Source organism: Struthio camelus, chromosome 1 (genome assembly GCF_040807025.1).
Source record: "Struthio camelus isolate bStrCam1 chromosome 1, bStrCam1.hap1, whole genome shotgun sequence".
Lineage (NCBI taxonomy): Eukaryota > Metazoa > Chordata > Aves > Struthioniformes > Struthionidae > Struthio > Struthio camelus.
Window position 1 is genome coordinate 156093922 of NC_090942.1, and position 17296 is coordinate 156111217.

Consider the following 17296-nt stretch of genomic DNA (forward strand, 5'->3'; position numbering starts at 1 on the left):
AGCTCAATTGTGCCACTGTCACCACGTATTGCCTTATCTGCACCTAATACACTCCTCATCCTTCCTGTTGTACTACGTGCACTACTGTGCACAGCTATGTATCATGCCATTAACGTGGGCCTGGCATTGCTCTACTGAATCTACTCTCTGCTCGTGGGAAAGAAAATGCTACAGGTCACAGGGGAATAAAATCAGTATGGTTTTATAGATCCTGTTTGGTAAATCCCAGCAAAAGTTAGCTTATAAATTGGAGAGCTGTAACAGCACTTCAGGATGACAAGTTATGTTGTTTCTTCCTGCAGCCCAGCAAACTGTTTCCACATGTGGTTCACATATTTGTTCAGATACTGACTGTTCACCTATAGAAAAGCAAAAGAATAATTGGACTTCTTGCTGGCAAGGAAGTGACGTCCAAAAATGGTATTTGAGCACCAAGCTCTCACTGACTTACGAACCTGAATGTTGAGTTCTGTAGTCGTCTGTATACAGCCTTAAGTAAACGCGCTCGAATTTGCAGAATCAAGTGGCTGGAGCCAGCTGAATCTGCGTCACCTGGAAGAGTAGAGTTTGAATTCCTCTATACCTGCACTTCTTTGCTTGGCTTGTTCCAAAATGTAAACTGATCCCTAAGAAGCACATATGAATGGTGAGTTTGGTCAGGTGCAAATGCGACCCCTCCGACTAACATGTCAGTAATCCCTATGCCAGAGTTGCTCATATCTACAGTGGAGAGGGCAGCATTTCCCTGCTGCATAGTATGGAAGGATAAACACATTTTAATACTGCGGGGGCATATTAAGAGTTTAAACTGCAGGTTTGAATAAACTACCATGTTTTATTATGCCTTGGTAACCTCTAGTTGTTGCATGACTCTACTGGGTTTTTTTTAATACTTTTTATGTGCTGCTTTGGTTTTTAAATACATATAAGGTAAAGTGTATTAATATATACTTTACCCCTTCTAACTATACCCTACGGTTTATTTTGGAAACACATTTAAAACATAGGGAAATTAAGCTGACTTCAGTGAGGTTAGCAATGAGATTCAAACATGAGTGTTGGGAAAGAACAAAGCTCTTCATTATTACAGTTTTATTATGACTTCTGTGGTATTTCATTTATTTATTTCTCTTTAAGTTCCTGTTGGTGGCATCAAGTGAAAACCCCTCATAAGAAAATTTCTTAAGTTTATAAGGGCAAAGGAAAATTTGAAAGCATGAAACCTATGTGTTCTGTAACTACAAGGCAAAAAAAAAAGAAAAGGTTCAGACATACTGTTTTCAATATCAGAAATTTCAATACAATAATACAAGCTCAACATTTTTGGAAGGCCTGATTACTTTTATTTTTTAATTACTTTATTTTTAAACCACAGGCAATACAGATTCAACTCATTATTCTTGCTTAAATTCAGGGCTTGGAAATCCAGGAAATCCAGGGCCTGCAAATTTTTCTCCTGAAATAATAAAAAATCTGTCTAAAAAAATAATGACTTTGGAATATTCAAATAATATTCTGTTCCTTTATTGTGATAAATTTAAAGAAATAATAAAATGAATAGGCTGTTATTTGGTGTTTGTCCGGTTAAAAGGGGGTGGTGAATACAAGATTACTCATTTCTAACTTGGACAAACCCTGACTTTTCCATGGTAACCAAGATGGATTATTGAGTTGAGACAGTTTTTGCTCTGCTGCATGTGTTTCTCCTGAACCTTAATAGAGCTATTTTGGTGTTAAATACTGCCAGGCAGTGAGTAACCATTTTTCCACTTTACTGAAGGAATATGTGGCTTTAATTCTTCCTTGCATCAACTGTGGCCTTAATTTTACATTCATCTTCAGTGAGCTGATTGAACTCACTAAAAATATTCCCCTTTCAAAAAAAAAAAAAAAGCTTTCCTTAGTTACCTTTATGCTGGATTACTGAGTTGAATTAGCTCAGGCAAGATAAACATAGTGGAAGAGTTGTGCAAGGATGATGAGGAGAGTGACCTCTTGTTTTCAATGGCAGTGAGCTGGTGGTTCAGCTCAGCCATCTTTTAAAGCTTCATCATGAGTTCCCTTCCTGCTATGGATTCTTGAAGGAAGGTTTTTTTATATCCATAGTGATTGCAATAAAGATAAGGTAGTTAGCTTAGATTTGCAGTAGTGAAAATGGAAGCAGAATCTGACTCTCAGGTTATAGTTTCCTATAACTCTTGACACTCTCTTTAGAATGGTACTTTACTTTTGCTTTGTTTCAGTTATTTGGCTTATAATTGTACCAGTGTTTCAAAAGCAAAGTGTTCTGCCTTTGGAGCCAGGGATTTGAAGACAATAACTTTGCTGCTCAATTATAATGTAGTGGCATTCAGTCAAATATTTTAGGCTATCATCATCCTTATTTGAAGCTTTTAAAAAACAAAAGGAAACAAGAAATTTGTTTGGTTTGATACCACAACTTGCAAAGGATAGCTCGCCCCTTATAGAATGGCCTGAGGATCCAACCTGGAACTATGCAAAGCAGGGGCCTTTATGAGTGTTTGACTTCAGCCATAAGGACATAGGACATTTTTATTTAAAAAAATAGAATTGCTATTAAAGGCAGGCAGGTATATTCCTTCTGATATTGAGAGGAGGTAGTTGGATTCACTAAATTACAATCTTTTGGCACTTGTTCAAAGAGGAATTACCCTTTCTTTTAGAAACAAAATACTGTCGGAAGGAACAGTTGACTTGTCCTTGTTGGATGTGATGGTTGTAACAGATGTGCACAACAAATGATTATTTCTTCTGGCCTGGCCTGCTCCTGTGATGGCTTGCGACTTGAGATGAAATCCATCCAGCTGTGGAGCCCTGCAGCTGATTGGTGCATGGGCATTAGCCCATCTGGGATCTAGGCACACTCACTACAGTCTAGGAGAGGTATTGCAACAGCATGTAGGGCAAGTACCATTGTTACTTAGGGCAAACAAGAATAATCTTTCCTTGTTGGCTCAGGTGCTTGGGTGCAATGAAGCTTCTCTCTGTAGCCTGGTGGGTTTTGGATCCCGCTGTGGGAGCCTGGGGCTTTGCTGCTCTCACGAGTTGCAAGTTATATGGCAGATTCCCTGTAGTACTGGAGAGCTGGTGGCCATGGTATCCGCTATGTCTCGGTTCAGTGCAGTAAAGATAGTCTTGCATTTTAGAGTTTATGTGCTTCAGAAAATAAGTTTTCATCGTATTAGCACTTCAAACACTGTTCACTGAACTGTATTGCAAATGAGAAAAGAGAAAATGCCTTAGAAAGCATTTCCAAGTTCCAGGAAGTAAACAGCTGTTGCTGGGGTGTCTGTTTAAAAAGCTGGCAGCCTCCAAAATGATTACAGATGCAACTCTACTTCAAATGAAACAAAAACTAGTATTTATGACTTCTTGGTTTCAGTTGCTTTGTCTTCTGAGAGAACCTTGCTTGGCTATGCTGAGATCAGTCTGTGATTTTAATATGTTTTCTCTTGAAGAACTGGAATTAAAAAATAAGTAATACTGAATGTTCATTTCAGAAAGTAAGTTTCTGTGCCCTGAACTATATAGATCAGTGACGGTCTAAAAAGTGCTAGACTGTAACACACAGAGAGCTGATGGGTCTGGTGGTGCTGTTTCATCTTGCTTCAAGCTGCTAAATCCCATTAAAAGGGAAGCTAGAAAGGTATTTCATGTATTTTTAGTATTTTCTCTCTGTGAATGCAATTACTGAGATTGACACAACGATTGCATTTAATGATGAATAAAGAAGGCAGTGGTCTCTGTAGCTGTGGTGGGAGGGGGGTTGTCCACCAAGCACTTTCCCTGCTAGAAAGTGGTTAGCCTTTGAGTACATTCTAAAACCCTCACGCAAAGCTATTTACTGTTGTCCAACTTGGTTTTCACTGGGGAATCTTCAGATACTGAGCTGAAAATTGTCACATGAAAACTCCCCTAATCTTAATGAGATGAATCAATCAGTTATACTCCAGTTACTCAGTTACAGTCCTTTTCCTGGTTAAGCTCCTTCTTCATTAGTTTTTGTATGTTCTAAGTAGATTTACTGGTAATTATGAAGGAAGTGGTTTTTATGCCATTCTGCTTTATGCTTTTTTTTTTTAAGTGTACTGAAGACATGGTGTATCTAAAATCTACGCTCCTTCAGAATGCTTAAAATCATAGTATCCTAAACTAGCGTATGAGCTCTTCCACCTGCTTCTCCCAAGTACCCCATTTCATACAGGGGCTCTGTATACAATTCTTGCTGAGTTTAGCTGTGCAGCTGAAGTGGTTACTGCTCTCACAAGTCTGCTCTTCTCTGTTGCTGGAAGTTATCACGTGCATATCACTTTAACTTACAACTACTGAAATCTAAGTACGTTGATGCACAGGGTTGCAATCACAGAATGGACTCACAGCTCCCTGTTCTGCAGGTCTGCTCTGCCAGGGAAGGAGTGGCTTCCAGCAGAAGGGCAAGGCAGAAGGCTGAGGACAGTAAAATTTCCAAATGCCGTAGTTAATCCAAGAGGGAATATGAATAAAAGACCTTTGCTACTTGATAAATTGCCTTCACAGGTGACTGGGGGAATTGTGCCATTCCTGGAGTGCTGTCTTGTTCTAGCTGATCTCTTCCCTTTCCATGGTGGACATGATCTCTTACCTTTTCCTTCATCTTACTTTTCATACTTTCTTCCTTCAGCTGCTTCCCTCTTCTTCTGTCTTGTTTCGGTACTTGCTTTCTAAATGTTTCTTCCTGCCAGAAAAGAGAGAAATCAATACAAATGCATGTAAAACAAAGAACCTGGCAATGCCTTGATTTTCTAATGCTCTATGATCTATTTTCAGGGATGTTCCCTTGGCACCAAAGCTCAGTTAGCAAAGAAAGGTGACAAGCGTGCTTGTTGGTGATATTACTGTTGTCCTTTTCCAGGGTGAAGGAAGGGAATTCTCCCTTTTGTTCATCAGAACGTCTGGGTCATCAGAGATGGAGCAAATTCTATTAGGCTGCCCAGTGGACAGCTTGATTCAGGTAACATATTTCCTCAGTTTTCAGTTGGGATCAGTAAAGAATGTCCTTATGTAAAGACTCGCGCTTGCTCCTGCTATAATGGCGTCTCTATGGCCAAAAAAAGCTTTACATTGCAACAGAGAGAGAGAAGAGGAATGGTTGATGGGAATAAGCAGGACTTGTCCTTTATTAAAAATTAAGCCTGAACTGGTTTCACATAAACTGTATAAGCATAGAGGGATCATCCCATAGCACCACTTACTGCAAATCTTGCCAACTACTGCCTGTAATCCCATTTTCAGCTATACCTTTGCTGGATTTCCTCTGCTCGGCTGAAGAAGTCTGCTGCAGCTGTCTGCATCATGCTTGCTTATCTGTCTTTCAAGTGTCCTTCAAAATGGCTCAGCCATTTCTAAACTGGAGACTGGAAAAAATACTTTCTAGTGGCTACTTCTTAGAGATGTTCTAGTAGCTATTGATTATGGAGCAGAGACTTACAGATGATGTGGCGAGGGTTGTATGATGTGTTTACTTCTGTATGACAATTTGCTTATGCATTTATGGAAATCTGCCAAAATCAACATTTGGTCAAGAGACAAATCTTTGAATAATATCTTTCAACCATAATTTTGATACTTCCTAACTACGGAGCACCTGAATTTACAACCTTTATTTTTAATATAATTCTTTGGTTTGCAATGATGCAGCTGCGGTAATTAAAACTGCTTAATATTTTTCCATTATAGAAGCCTCTCTTTTAGTTGCTTATTTCTTTGCCAAGTCTTAACTGTTTAGGTTGAAGCTTTCTAAACTGTTTAGGTTGAAGCTTTCTATACTTGCTTGCTGTGTCAGATTGAATAGTTTTGGGGGACTTTAGCAAAAGTGATACAGCTGTATTCAGGAACGGTCTCAGGATAGGAAGGAAGTTGGTGAGGGGATCTGTTTCTTGCTTGCAATGCTAAGTGGTTTTTCTTGCTCTTTCTTTCAAGTGCTTTGCTTCTCCTAAGCAAATCTACTGGAATTAGAACCAGGACCAATGATTTGGCAAAGGGATAGGGCTGGGTTAAAAGAAATAACACCTACTGTTCTCGGAAAGACTCAGCCAGATTTGCATGAGCTGCACCTTTGAAAAAATCTCCTTTTTACATATGTACTACAAGCTTCCAAAACGTTTAATTCAGTGACCTCAGGCTAGACGTAGTGGGTGGGGTAGGGAGTGCAGGGGCTGCACCACACCCATATACATTGAATCATACTCACATGACAGAGGACAAACCTCCCAAATCAAGGCCTACGACTACGGAGGCTCAGCAGCTCGAGGTGATGGTGAGGGATGGGTGAGGGCAGAGCTGACATGGGCTCCTTGCCGCCTGCTGGTCAGCACCGCAGCTTCCCTGCAGCTTTGAATGAAAGCTGAGAGTTGGTGAGTTAGTAGGCTTGGAGCCAGGGATTCCAGGGATTTTGGCCGCGGAAAGGTTAAAGATCCTCAGTTTTCTTTCTCTGGGAAAGCTTGCTAATACCTCATCTAGCTGATTTTATAACTCACCTATATTGCTAATGAAAATAAGAAGCTGATTACTTTGCACAGGGTAGCCAGGGTAGATTTTGGAGCCCTCGATGCGTATCACCATTTGGTCACTTCAAATATTGCTGCAGTGTTTGGCTCTGTCTCTCAGGAAACTGTTAAGGCACTGCTCCTTTAAAAATTTTTATTTTTTTATTTTTGAGAGAGCGGTGTTTCTGTGGCAAACAGTCTGATTGTAGAAACTAATGCACTTACGAATAGCCTAATAAAGTCTGAAAAGTGCTCTGGGATTCATTTGATGAAAGTGGCTTTATAAATGGAAGGTTGTTAACCGTGCAATTGGCTGCAGTTGCAGTTAATCTCTAGCACAAAAGCACGGCAAAATGCACTGCAGAGACAGTTCCGATCTAGAAAGAACTGGGAAGGAAAGAACAGAAGTTCAGGGCTACCTTTTGGCTCTGTGCTTTACACTGCCCACGAGGATATCTTGTAATGTTGGCCCTGTATTTTTCAGCTTGTTGCCAATGCTCATGCCATCTGTGAACTTGATACTGAGGCTCAGACTTTGTAATTCTATCCAGAATGGCACGGTTTTCTTGGCTCAATCTCAGCAGCTCCTTCTTTCGTTGTTCCCTATTTAAACTAAAGGGGAAAACATACAAACAGAATCAAACTTCTTCACAGTCGTTACTGTTCCCAAGCCTGGGAACCCAAAATATGAAACATCTATCAGTCTTGTGTTAGAGGAGAATTCTCTTGAGGCTTTATACAAGGACTACAAGGACTTCCTCTTCCTTGAATCTGCATTAGCTAGACTTCACAACTCAATCTGTTCGTCCTTCTAAAGATTATAAGTTTTCTACAGTATCTTCTAAACTGAGTCGTGACTGTGTGGAAGTTTGGTACATTTGACAATAATTTAATCTTTTATCTTATATTAAGTCAGCCCTCCAGTCCTGGAATTTCTTTAGTGCCATACTGAAGGTGAGGGCGTGACTGGTGTCTGAGGTACTTAATTTTAATCATTTGGGTTTTGACCTTTATTTTTTGTAGAAACCTCATGAACTGAGTTCGGAAATATGAAGACAACTGAGATAAGCGTATGACCTCAAGCTCTTTGCAAATTTTTCGTGATTTCTTAGACTACAGTTTCACGGGCAGTTAAGCTGATCTCATAGCAGTTTGCTGCCACCAAAAAAGGAAGGCCTTGCTCTTTTCCTTTCTCTCCCTGCTTCTCTCCCCCCTGCTTCCAGCTGTGTGGTCTCCTCCATTCCTTGCATCAGCCCTGGAATTCATCAGGGCCTTGCAAAAAATGGCAGAAAAACTATTCAGGTTTGTTTGTTTTTGTTGGGTTAGTTTTCTGCTGTTTTCTTGAGTTTAATTACCTAATGGAGAGGTTTGATGAAAACCAGAGTTGATCCCAGGGAAGCAACAGGAGTTTGCTGCTCAGATCAAGAAGGCAGAGAGGGAGTAGAAAGCGGGAGGATACTGTTCTCTTACACTTGTGGAGTCATACCTTCAGCAATATAGTTAGCTGATGCTCACTGATACTTGCACAGATCTGGGTGTTATTTATCGGTGACAACATGTAAGTGCTGTAATGTGGATTTGCATGACGTGGACATGACAAACTCTATTCCAAATCATTTCTGTCTTCGCAAGGGAGTGTGCAAGTGTCCAGATATTCCTGACCATGAAATATAGCGAGCTCTACTTAGGTCATTTGAAGCTGAGCAGCAGTTTGCTAACTGGAGACATGAGAGCCTAATGAACAATCAGTTTTTCATGAACTAGTCTGTCTGTAAATGAGTCACAAGAGGTGTAACAACTGCCACCTGAGTTATACAAACCATCCTCTGCTGTGCAACGTGGAATTCTTCCTTTGCTTCCCAAGGCTGTCCCTGCTGTTGACTGCTTTGCTGTACTAGGGGTGCATATTTCCTTGTGAATCAAAAGATTGTAAGGTGGTTATCTCTAGTAATAAATCTTCAAGGCATATTTTGCTTAGTCTCCCTTGAGCAACAAATTATATCTTGATTTCTGCCTCCTTCCTGCTCCATTTTTTTTCTTCTTAATTCTATTTTTGCTCTGTTTTTATTTCATTGCTAAGCTTTGGATCTCCCTCTTTCCAGTGGTGTCTGAAGGAATGACTGGCAAAGTCAGCAGCAATGACTCATTCAGCAGCAACAACAGCTTTGCTGAGACATAATAGGTTTGCTTCATTTATTTTCCTTAAAGTAGGGCAGTGTTCTCTTTTTGCATTCCCTCAGTTATTAAACTGAAAAACTAATTTAAAGCCATGTTCTCTTCAACAGAGAGTAGGAGGAAAATGGCCTAGTATTGGATTTCCTGTGACAGGGCAAGCAAATGGCTTCCTGAAGTGTTGATTATACCTTAGGCTGCCTTTAGATACATGTCCTTGCAGAGCAGTTTATCCTTAGCTATGTTTGTCACTGGGAGAGTAACTTGATAACTAAATGCAAATAGTGCTGCTGATGTTACCTTTTGGCCTTATAGTCATTTTTATTGTCGATTTGTCCTTTTGTCCTCATGATGCAGGACATCTTCTTCAGCAGCAAACGGTTGTCTCTTTCGATGACTGAAAGTCGATCTTCCTCCAACTTTGTGTACAGAAGGGATAAAGAAACACTTCTGTTTTTACAAGGCCATAGCAAACAGCAGTTATGTTATGACTACCTAACAAGGTGTTCACAGTTCCTGTCTCCTCCTCTATACAGAGTGTGATTAACACTGATCAAGTAAAGCTTCATTCTAGTGTTGAGAGACCCCTTTGTATCACTTCAGACCCATTTTAATGGAGGCCTGATGGGAAAAGTCCCTTTGAAATGCTGTGAACTTGACCCTCAGACACTCTCCTGTAACCACAGCAGCAGCCTGCATGATTAGCAAATGTATTTCATTAGTGTAAGCAAAATTTCTATTTATATTTGTCAATGTATTTTGAAGGATCATGATTATCATTTGTGTTTAGAGCAGCATTCATAGACTCAAGTCAAAATCAAGGATTGTAATGGACGCTGTTCAAATATACGATGGGACTCATCCAAACTCCTCTGAAGTCAATGGGAGTCTTTCCATTGACTTCAGTGGGCTTTGGATCAAATGGAAATTTTTCCATTGACTTCAGTGGGATTTGGATTAGGTCCAGTTGCAGGCCATTCTTGTCCTGGAGGAGTTTCAGACTAACGTAAGAGGAGAAGCAGCAACTGGGTGTAATGAGCAAATGGGGATACATGTGTGAGGCAGTGTGTGCTAGATCTATGCACTGTTAGCATGATTTTAGCTTTTTTAATTTCAATTTTAAGATAGAAGATATTAGTGACCTCAATAATCTCAGTGTTTCTGAAATTAAACTGTGTAATGGGCAAAATACCTTAGTGTCAAAAGTGGGATGAGAATTGAAGGAATCCAGAGGAGAGGGAGAATCCTTTTGGATATCCTGGGGCATTGCCTAATTTGAAAAAGAAAATGCTACCACACTTTTGTTTGAAGAACACAAATCTGTGGTAAAAGTGTTTGTGAGGATTGGGGAGGAATGAGAGAGAGGTGCAGAGAAGAAACTTATCTTCAAAGTTATCTGTGTTCCAAGAATGCCATCTCCAGCAGGGCTGAGTTGGAGGTAGCCAGAGAAAGGGTGGATGGAGGAAAGCAGGGAAATTACTCTTTTCATAGCTGGTCTTCAACATCTTGCTCTCTCAAGCCTCCCAAAAGAGAGTTACTGCAGAGATATTACTGTTTTGGGCATACGGACTTATTCTTCTCCTTTCATTTTTTTTTAAATATTTGATTCTAAGCAATCCAAAGATATTGCATGTCCTATATAAAATGAACAGGAAATCCTGCTCTGATCATTTTGAATGGCTCATGTTATAGTAGCACGTTGCTGTAGGGAATCTAGTGCATCTGCCTTGTTTGCTAGGCTATATAACTAAAGCAGGTCAGATACTGGTCACATTGTAGTATAAATGTACCTAAAAACAGTGCATTAAGTAATCCCGTCAGGCTCTAAACAACCCTGACGAGAATGACTATGAAGAAGAGAACTGATTACTGGAAGATAAGCCTACTTGCAACGTTACAGTTTTTCTTTCTTTCTTTCTTTCCTTCTGTAACGCTTTGGAAAGAAGCAGGATGAGAAAGACATTAGGACCACAGTCTTGCTCCCAGGTATCAGAACCTATTTTTCAAAGGGACACACCTGAGATTAGTGAGTTTTGGTTGTTGTTGTTAACCTGTGGGGTTGTTGTGTATCTGTGCCCTCTTCCATTTTCAGAGGAACTGTTTCTGTGTTACTTTTAGAGTATTAGGAAAAAATTAAAACAGAATCCAAGTCCTACTATAGCATATGATTTTATGCATGGGAGAGAAATTAATTGTTTGATAGTGAAATAATTTTAAGGTGCCTGGGGATTATTATGTCATGCAGTGAGATGATAAACATTTTTAAGTGAATGAATTCTGAGGTCCTTAGTTGGGCTCTGATCCCATTGCCTGAGGGGCACTGTTGTAAATTAAGTCATTGACAGGGTGCTGCTGCCTGTATACAGCTGCCTGTATACAGCTGCCTGTATATTTTATTGCGTCAGGTTTAGGGTTTTTTTGTTTTTGTTTCCTTTTAGTGAGCAGAGTTAATTAGTTAACAATTTATTCTCCACTGTCATCTTTTATAAAAATTTGCCTCTTGGGAGCAATAAGATTTTGAAGGATAACTGCCAGTCAAGGCTACCCATTGTTTCTTGTGCTTCAAATACGTTAACATCCTTGTATTCAGTTCATTGCCCTGTATCTTGATGATCGTGTTATTTCTGTTACTTGGGATGTTTTTTACATGGTTGTGCAGAATTATCTTTTAGGAGGATACATTAACACTTGGTACTTGGTAGTCTGAAGCAGTCTGATTGTATCAAGAATCATAAAGAAAAAAGTAACTTATATCATAGGGCTGGGAGTGTGCTATCCAGGGATTTTGATAGTCCTGTTGCAAAAATCAATGCAGCGAGATAAAAATGGGCTTGAAATTTTGAGCTTCTCATAATCTACCCAGTGGCTTTTCTCTTTGTTTCCTTTGAGAGGAGATACGAAGGTAAGCATGCTAGTGCTAAGTGAAGTAACCAGTATAATACCTTCAGCTTCCCTAACTTCAGATGAAGGTGGCCATATGTTGCAGGGGTACTTGTGTCCACTAATGGTTTGGCTGCCTGGATCTGCAACAGAAGAGAAAAGTTTATCCATTTTTGTTGGAAATACCCTTGCATATCATTGTAGGAAATCTCTTAATTCCCATGTTCTGCTCTGTTAGCCAGCAGTAACACTATTAAACATATGATTCATTATATCAGCAAAGCCAGGCTTGCCCAGAAGGAGATAGCGGGAAATGAAAACGTTGAAGGCAACTGTTCTGAAGCCTGCTGGCAATGCAAAATGCTCTTTATGCTGGAGAAATGTAGAAATACATAAAGTCAAATTATCACAGCGTTGATGTTATGATAGAAGAAGTGCGGTCTTAAGAGAAAGCAGTCAGATCTTATTTGACACCCAGCAGAAAAAGATGGCTAGTGTAAGAAAGCCCTGGGTATTCCTAAACTGTATCAGGTCTTCCAGGGGGATGCAAATTTGGGATGTTGCCAGAAAGAGGTAAGCAATACTAGGAAAGGACTTCTCATGTTGAAAGTATTCCCAGACCTTTTCATATTAGCAGTGCTTTTAAAATGATCATGAAAAGCAAACTACGGATCTAATAATTTTAATAGAATTGGTATTTCAGTGTAATTGGTAGTTCACAGTAATCTCTGTCTCCAGCCTGACCTAAATAGTCATACAATACATGAGGAAGAAGAATGATCTGCGAGTTGCCTTGGACTGAAGAAATCTGTCAGAGAGAAGCTGGTAATGAGTATGGAGGGGAGACAGAGCAGAGACCACTCTCCCTAACTGGGGTCCTGCAGGGAGTGAGACTGGGTTGGTTAAAACAACAATACCATGATTTCTATCATGAAATGCATGTAGTAAACATTCCCCCTTTGTCATACCTAACATTTGAACTATTTCATCTCAGGCTGACTCAGACTTTTGGAACCATTTGCCCTGTGATATAGACGGAAAAGAGGAACGCTTGCTACAAAAAAAGCATTTGTCAGGTAAAAGCAGTACATACAGCAATAACACAAACCCATGCCGCAGGACACAAACAAAGCAGTGCCTGAGACCAGCTGAAGCTTTTCACATCTTTTTCCGTAGCAGCTTTGTTTGGAGTCAAGGACCAAGGCTGAATCCCTGATGGCAGATTTGTCATATGTTCTACCAAGACAGTCTCACTACTTTTCTAACATGGCAAATTATTGATAGAATTGATTGGGAGAACCTTTAGCAGTTCCTAAATTTTTTTCTGAAAATCATTTGAACTGCTCAACTTTCTTCATGCAGCTGCTTTTTTGTGGCCGTCTCTCTACGAAGGTGTGATTCTGGAAGGTGCTGACTGCTCTCAGGTCCTACTGATTTCGGTAGGAGAGTGCTCATCTTAACTTGATCGGGTCTGTAAAGGATTAAGCAGTTGACTTTACTGGATAACAGAACTAAACGTGCTAAATCTCTGAGAATTTTAGTGTCTTTTGTTTCTCCTGCTGCTGTCTCCTCCACTTCAGGTTACTATACTATTGGACTATTTTAAAGTAAAAGTAACTTTAAGAAGACATACAATTTTTAAAAGAGGATTGTTATTGTATCAGTCAGTGGGAATCACCAGTGAAGAATCAAGTCTGATAATTATGTAAGCTGTGATTTTAATTTATAGATACTGAATTTAGAGAATTGTTTCAAACTTGAACAGCAAAAGGCAGTTTTAAAAAACAAGTTTTTTCTGTGGTTCGCATCAATGTAACTTCATTTTTCTGGAAAGTAATATGACTAATTTATCTGCTGTCCTTATATGCACAACTGTAAAAAGTAAATCCTGATTATTTTTAAAGCCCATCCTGATCTCTATTGAGGCACTTTCCAGAGCCATAGTATTTTTGGACAGCCATTTTAAATTTAATTCTGTGTAGAGTGTTGCAGAGAAGAGACATAACTGTATTTTTCCATTCTTTACTTCCATTAAGAAAATAACACAATTATTCAGACTGAACATATTTGCTCTTATGTATGCAGATACATGCTGGCACTTTTTTGCATTTCTGCATCATGGAGAGATTAGAGATTTATAACTTATCCCTAAATGTTGCCATCTCCAAGGAAGTATACCTACATGCTACTCTTTTTCTTCCTCATTCCCTATTTTTCCCCTTTCTCTTTTGCTCTAGTTTATTTGTGAGCTCCTTTAATGCAACGTGTAGACATCACCAAGCGGAGGCCCTTACACAGTCTTACAGGAAGCCCCTATCGCTCTTGGCGGAGCAACAGCTGGTGCCACAAGGGGTTGTATCGTTCAGGACAACCCGCTTAGTAGCCTTACTGACTTCAGCAGCCCCATCACACAGGTACCATTGCTCTAGGAGCTGCCATTCACCAGGGCAAGCCTGAATTCATGCCAGTGGTAGGCAGGGTGAAACCTCAGAGCAACTAGTGTGGGAAGTTAGGAGCGCGCCAGCACGATGGTACAGGCACTTTCCTGAAAAGCCCACCCGTTGGCCACTGAAGACCTTTTCAGTCACCACTTGATCTGGGTGGGAACCCTGTGATAAGGAACAAAGTTCTTTCCCTAATGAGCCATCCATTGCCCAACACTGCAGTTACTTTTTCTTTTTTTTTCTTGAGCTCAGAAATTATCGCTCATGTTTAATCATGAGGCAATAGTCTTGGGAAATGTTTTATTCTCTATAAATAAATTTCTTCACTATATATCATTCTGATCGCTAATTAGTCCTACTCTTGGCCTCTGAATGCCTTTGTGTGTGTGTGTGTGTGTGTGTATACAAACATATATGTGAAATGCTCTGCACACTGAACAAAGTGGAGTTCTGTATGCACAATGGATGTATAGAGTATTTCAACTACATTAATATCAGTTCCCTGCTTTAAAAGAGCCACTGTTTAAATAGCAATGCTCATATGCAACAGCAAGCCTCTCAAGAGGTTAATTCACATAGAAGGAAATTTATTTATTTGTTTAAACATTGTCAATTTGATTAGAAAAATATGTCACATTCAATTCTCTACTTCATGTTTAACTTTTTTTCCACCTGCAAGTCAAATTATGAGAACAATGGAAGGAAGGAAGGAAGATATTTTTATATGGTTAATGAAACAGACCCGGTCTGGAAATAATGAAGAACTATTTCTTTGTATTAAAGCTAATTATATTGTGATACAGTCTTCCTAAGATAGCAATACAGTTGAATCATCATTGATGGTACTTGCTACTTACGAATTTTCATAAGGGAGCAATCCTGCATTATTACTGATTTGGAACAGATGACTGACAGTCTTCTTCACTTCTAAATTCTGTGAACATTGTTATGATAATTGTAAATGAAAGGTCACAAAAGATAGTACCTATATTTGCAGGCTATTCTTAAAATGCACCTCTTGCAATTAACTCTCGTAACAGTATTAAGAATGAATAGAGAATTACTTAACCTTGTGGGTAAGCTTAGCCTTTCATGAAGGCCTGCCTCTCTGCTCTTTATCAAACAGTTGTACCTACCCTTTTCTTGTGTTCTTCGTACTTTGCTTTGTCCCATTTTAGCTGAAGATACTTGTTGCCACATGGTAAAATTGGCTGGTAAGCTCGATGCATCTTACACAAAGTAAAGCGTCTCTGAATTTGGGCTTTTAAAGCATGAGTAATATCGGTCTGAGCCTTCTTAAAGAAAGCCCTAGAGACTTGTGGTATGTTTGTAGCAGGTCACGTGGTGGTTGTCATGGTATCGCTGCTAAGAAAAAGAATGACTAGCTGGTGGTAGCATTTTAAACAATACATTTAACGAATAGCAAACAAGAACTGAATGTTATAGCAAAACATTCCAGAGGATATTTTATTCGTATATAAAATAGATTACCAATTATGCTTCACTGGTCAGACCTACCTCCTACTGATAAGGAAAGACAGTGGTGTAAGCTATTAATAATGTTTCATACAGTACTATAAATATGCAAAGAACGATATAATAGGCTAAATTTGCTGAGCTTTTAATTGAAAGGCATGCCTCAATACAGCACAGAGCAAACGCAGAGCATGAGGTGTTGTGTTTTGCACCGCAGTAACTTGTTTAAAGCATTTCTTCATCGATAAGTATGCACTTTTCAAAAGCCACTGCAAATGTTTTTTATAGTAAAATATTTATGGTTTCTAATAGCCTTTTCACCTTTCTTTATCTGCATTGCCATCTGATTACTAATGAGGTGCAGAAAGCTCACACAGACTTGCAAAAGCCAGTTGTCTCCAAAGTTGGCCACCGGTTCTCACGCAGGACCATCTTGACTTTCATTCTTTCTTGGTTACATTTGGCATGGAGGTGAAAGGGGAAAGACAAGTTTTCTCAGGCCAACCCCAAAATGCCAAAGCTGCCTCTGCTTGTTCAAGCTCTACTTGGCCCCCTCCAAAGCTGGGCCTGAGCGGATGCTGTTTACCTGAGGTTTCCATCTGCAAGGCGTGGAGCACCCCGAGGCTTGGTCCAGCAGGCTGCCCAGGGACATCGCTTTTGGCTCCTGCAGTCTCTTGGTGAGGCCCATACCTGCTATAGAGAATACCTGAATTAAAACATACAGTTGTGATGTTAAAACAGGTAGGATAACACACATTATACAAAAGCACTGGCAGGTGGGGAAGGAGCTGACCGCACTAAAGTTTACTAGCCGTAATTGGTCTGCACCAGAATGACCCGGGGGACGTTCCATTTTAGCACAAGGCTCTTAGTGTCAGTTATTCTTGCACACAGTGTTTCATGTGCGTACAGGGGAATAGCAACGCATCTCTCGCATGACTATCCAACACAGCTATCATTGCAGAATTAGGGCCAGTGCTCTCTTTACTCTGTACCTTGATTAACTTTTGCATTTCATTAGCAAAGTTAGGTTGGATATCGGTTTATGTGATTTTTAGTGATGGCTGGTGTGAAATGGTGCTTAAACAACAGAAGCAGACATAAAATTAAAACCTTGGTACATACCAGTTTTAGTTTGTAAAGCAAACACTTTCATTTTTAGAAAAATGATGGAAGAAATTGAAGAGTGGTGTTTTTTTTCAGCTGCTGGGGATCTTGTATTGTCCTGATACTGTAACTGGAAGATATGGAGAATGTCAACAGAATTAATAGAGAGTACAGAGTTGAAATACTTCTTTCTCTTCAAATATATATAACATCTAACTGTGCACAGTAATATAATACTGTATTTTGCTCTTGAACAAGTAGAAATGCTTAGGCCCTCATTTGTTTGGCAGGGTCATGGCCTCTGTCTTTAAATGCTGCATGTGTAATGATCCATTAGGGACAGATCCAAAGGGCACCATTATCAAAGGAGTCTTTTCATTGATTTCGATGAAGCTCTGAAAATGTGAGGCAAACTTACCCTCTCATGCTGATGGAAACATGGCCCATCAAGAATGCGACATCTCTGGAACAGTTTCCCTGCTGCTTCTGAATTGAAAAGTTGGTGAGAGAAGAGAAGCCGATTTAAACTTCCGTTATGGTCGCCTCCTCTCTCTCTCTGCCCTCAAAAACTGTGGCCCATATATGTATTTGTTCTAAAACTGGTTCTCACTGGGTTTTTGTTGTTGTTTTGGTTTTGGGTAAGGAAAGCAAAACTCAAGGAAAAGGTCCAGC

The 17296-nt window shown here is 39.7% G+C and overlaps 2 protein-coding genes across 3 annotated transcripts in view; one reads left to right on the forward strand and one right to left on the reverse strand.

Annotated features, from left to right (window-relative positions):
• RASA3 (RAS p21 protein activator 3) overlaps positions 1-17296 on the forward strand; it is a 187326-nt gene that overhangs the window by 16632 nt on the left and 153398 nt on the right. Inside the window, exon 2 of one of the 2 annotated variants that reach the window (XM_068926047.1) lies at positions 4913-5011. The exons of the other annotated variant lie outside the window; for it this stretch is intronic. The gene's annotated coding sequence lies outside the window, so the exon portion shown is untranslated. The remainder of the gene's footprint in view (positions 1-4912; positions 5012-17296) is intronic. 2 annotated transcript variants of the gene reach the window in all.
• Positions 3301-15342, reverse strand: CFAP97D2 (CFAP97 domain containing 2). The gene is made up of 6 exons (XM_009665483.2): positions 15178-15342; positions 11660-11740; positions 9018-9136; positions 6965-7157; positions 4643-4735; positions 3301-3481 (listed from the first exon to the last, which is right to left on the reverse strand). Exons 1-6 carry the CDS (start codon positions 15268-15270, stop codon positions 3446-3448), a joined length of 615 nt encoding a protein of 204 aa, XP_009663778.1. The 5' UTR covers positions 15271-15342; the 3' UTR covers positions 3301-3445.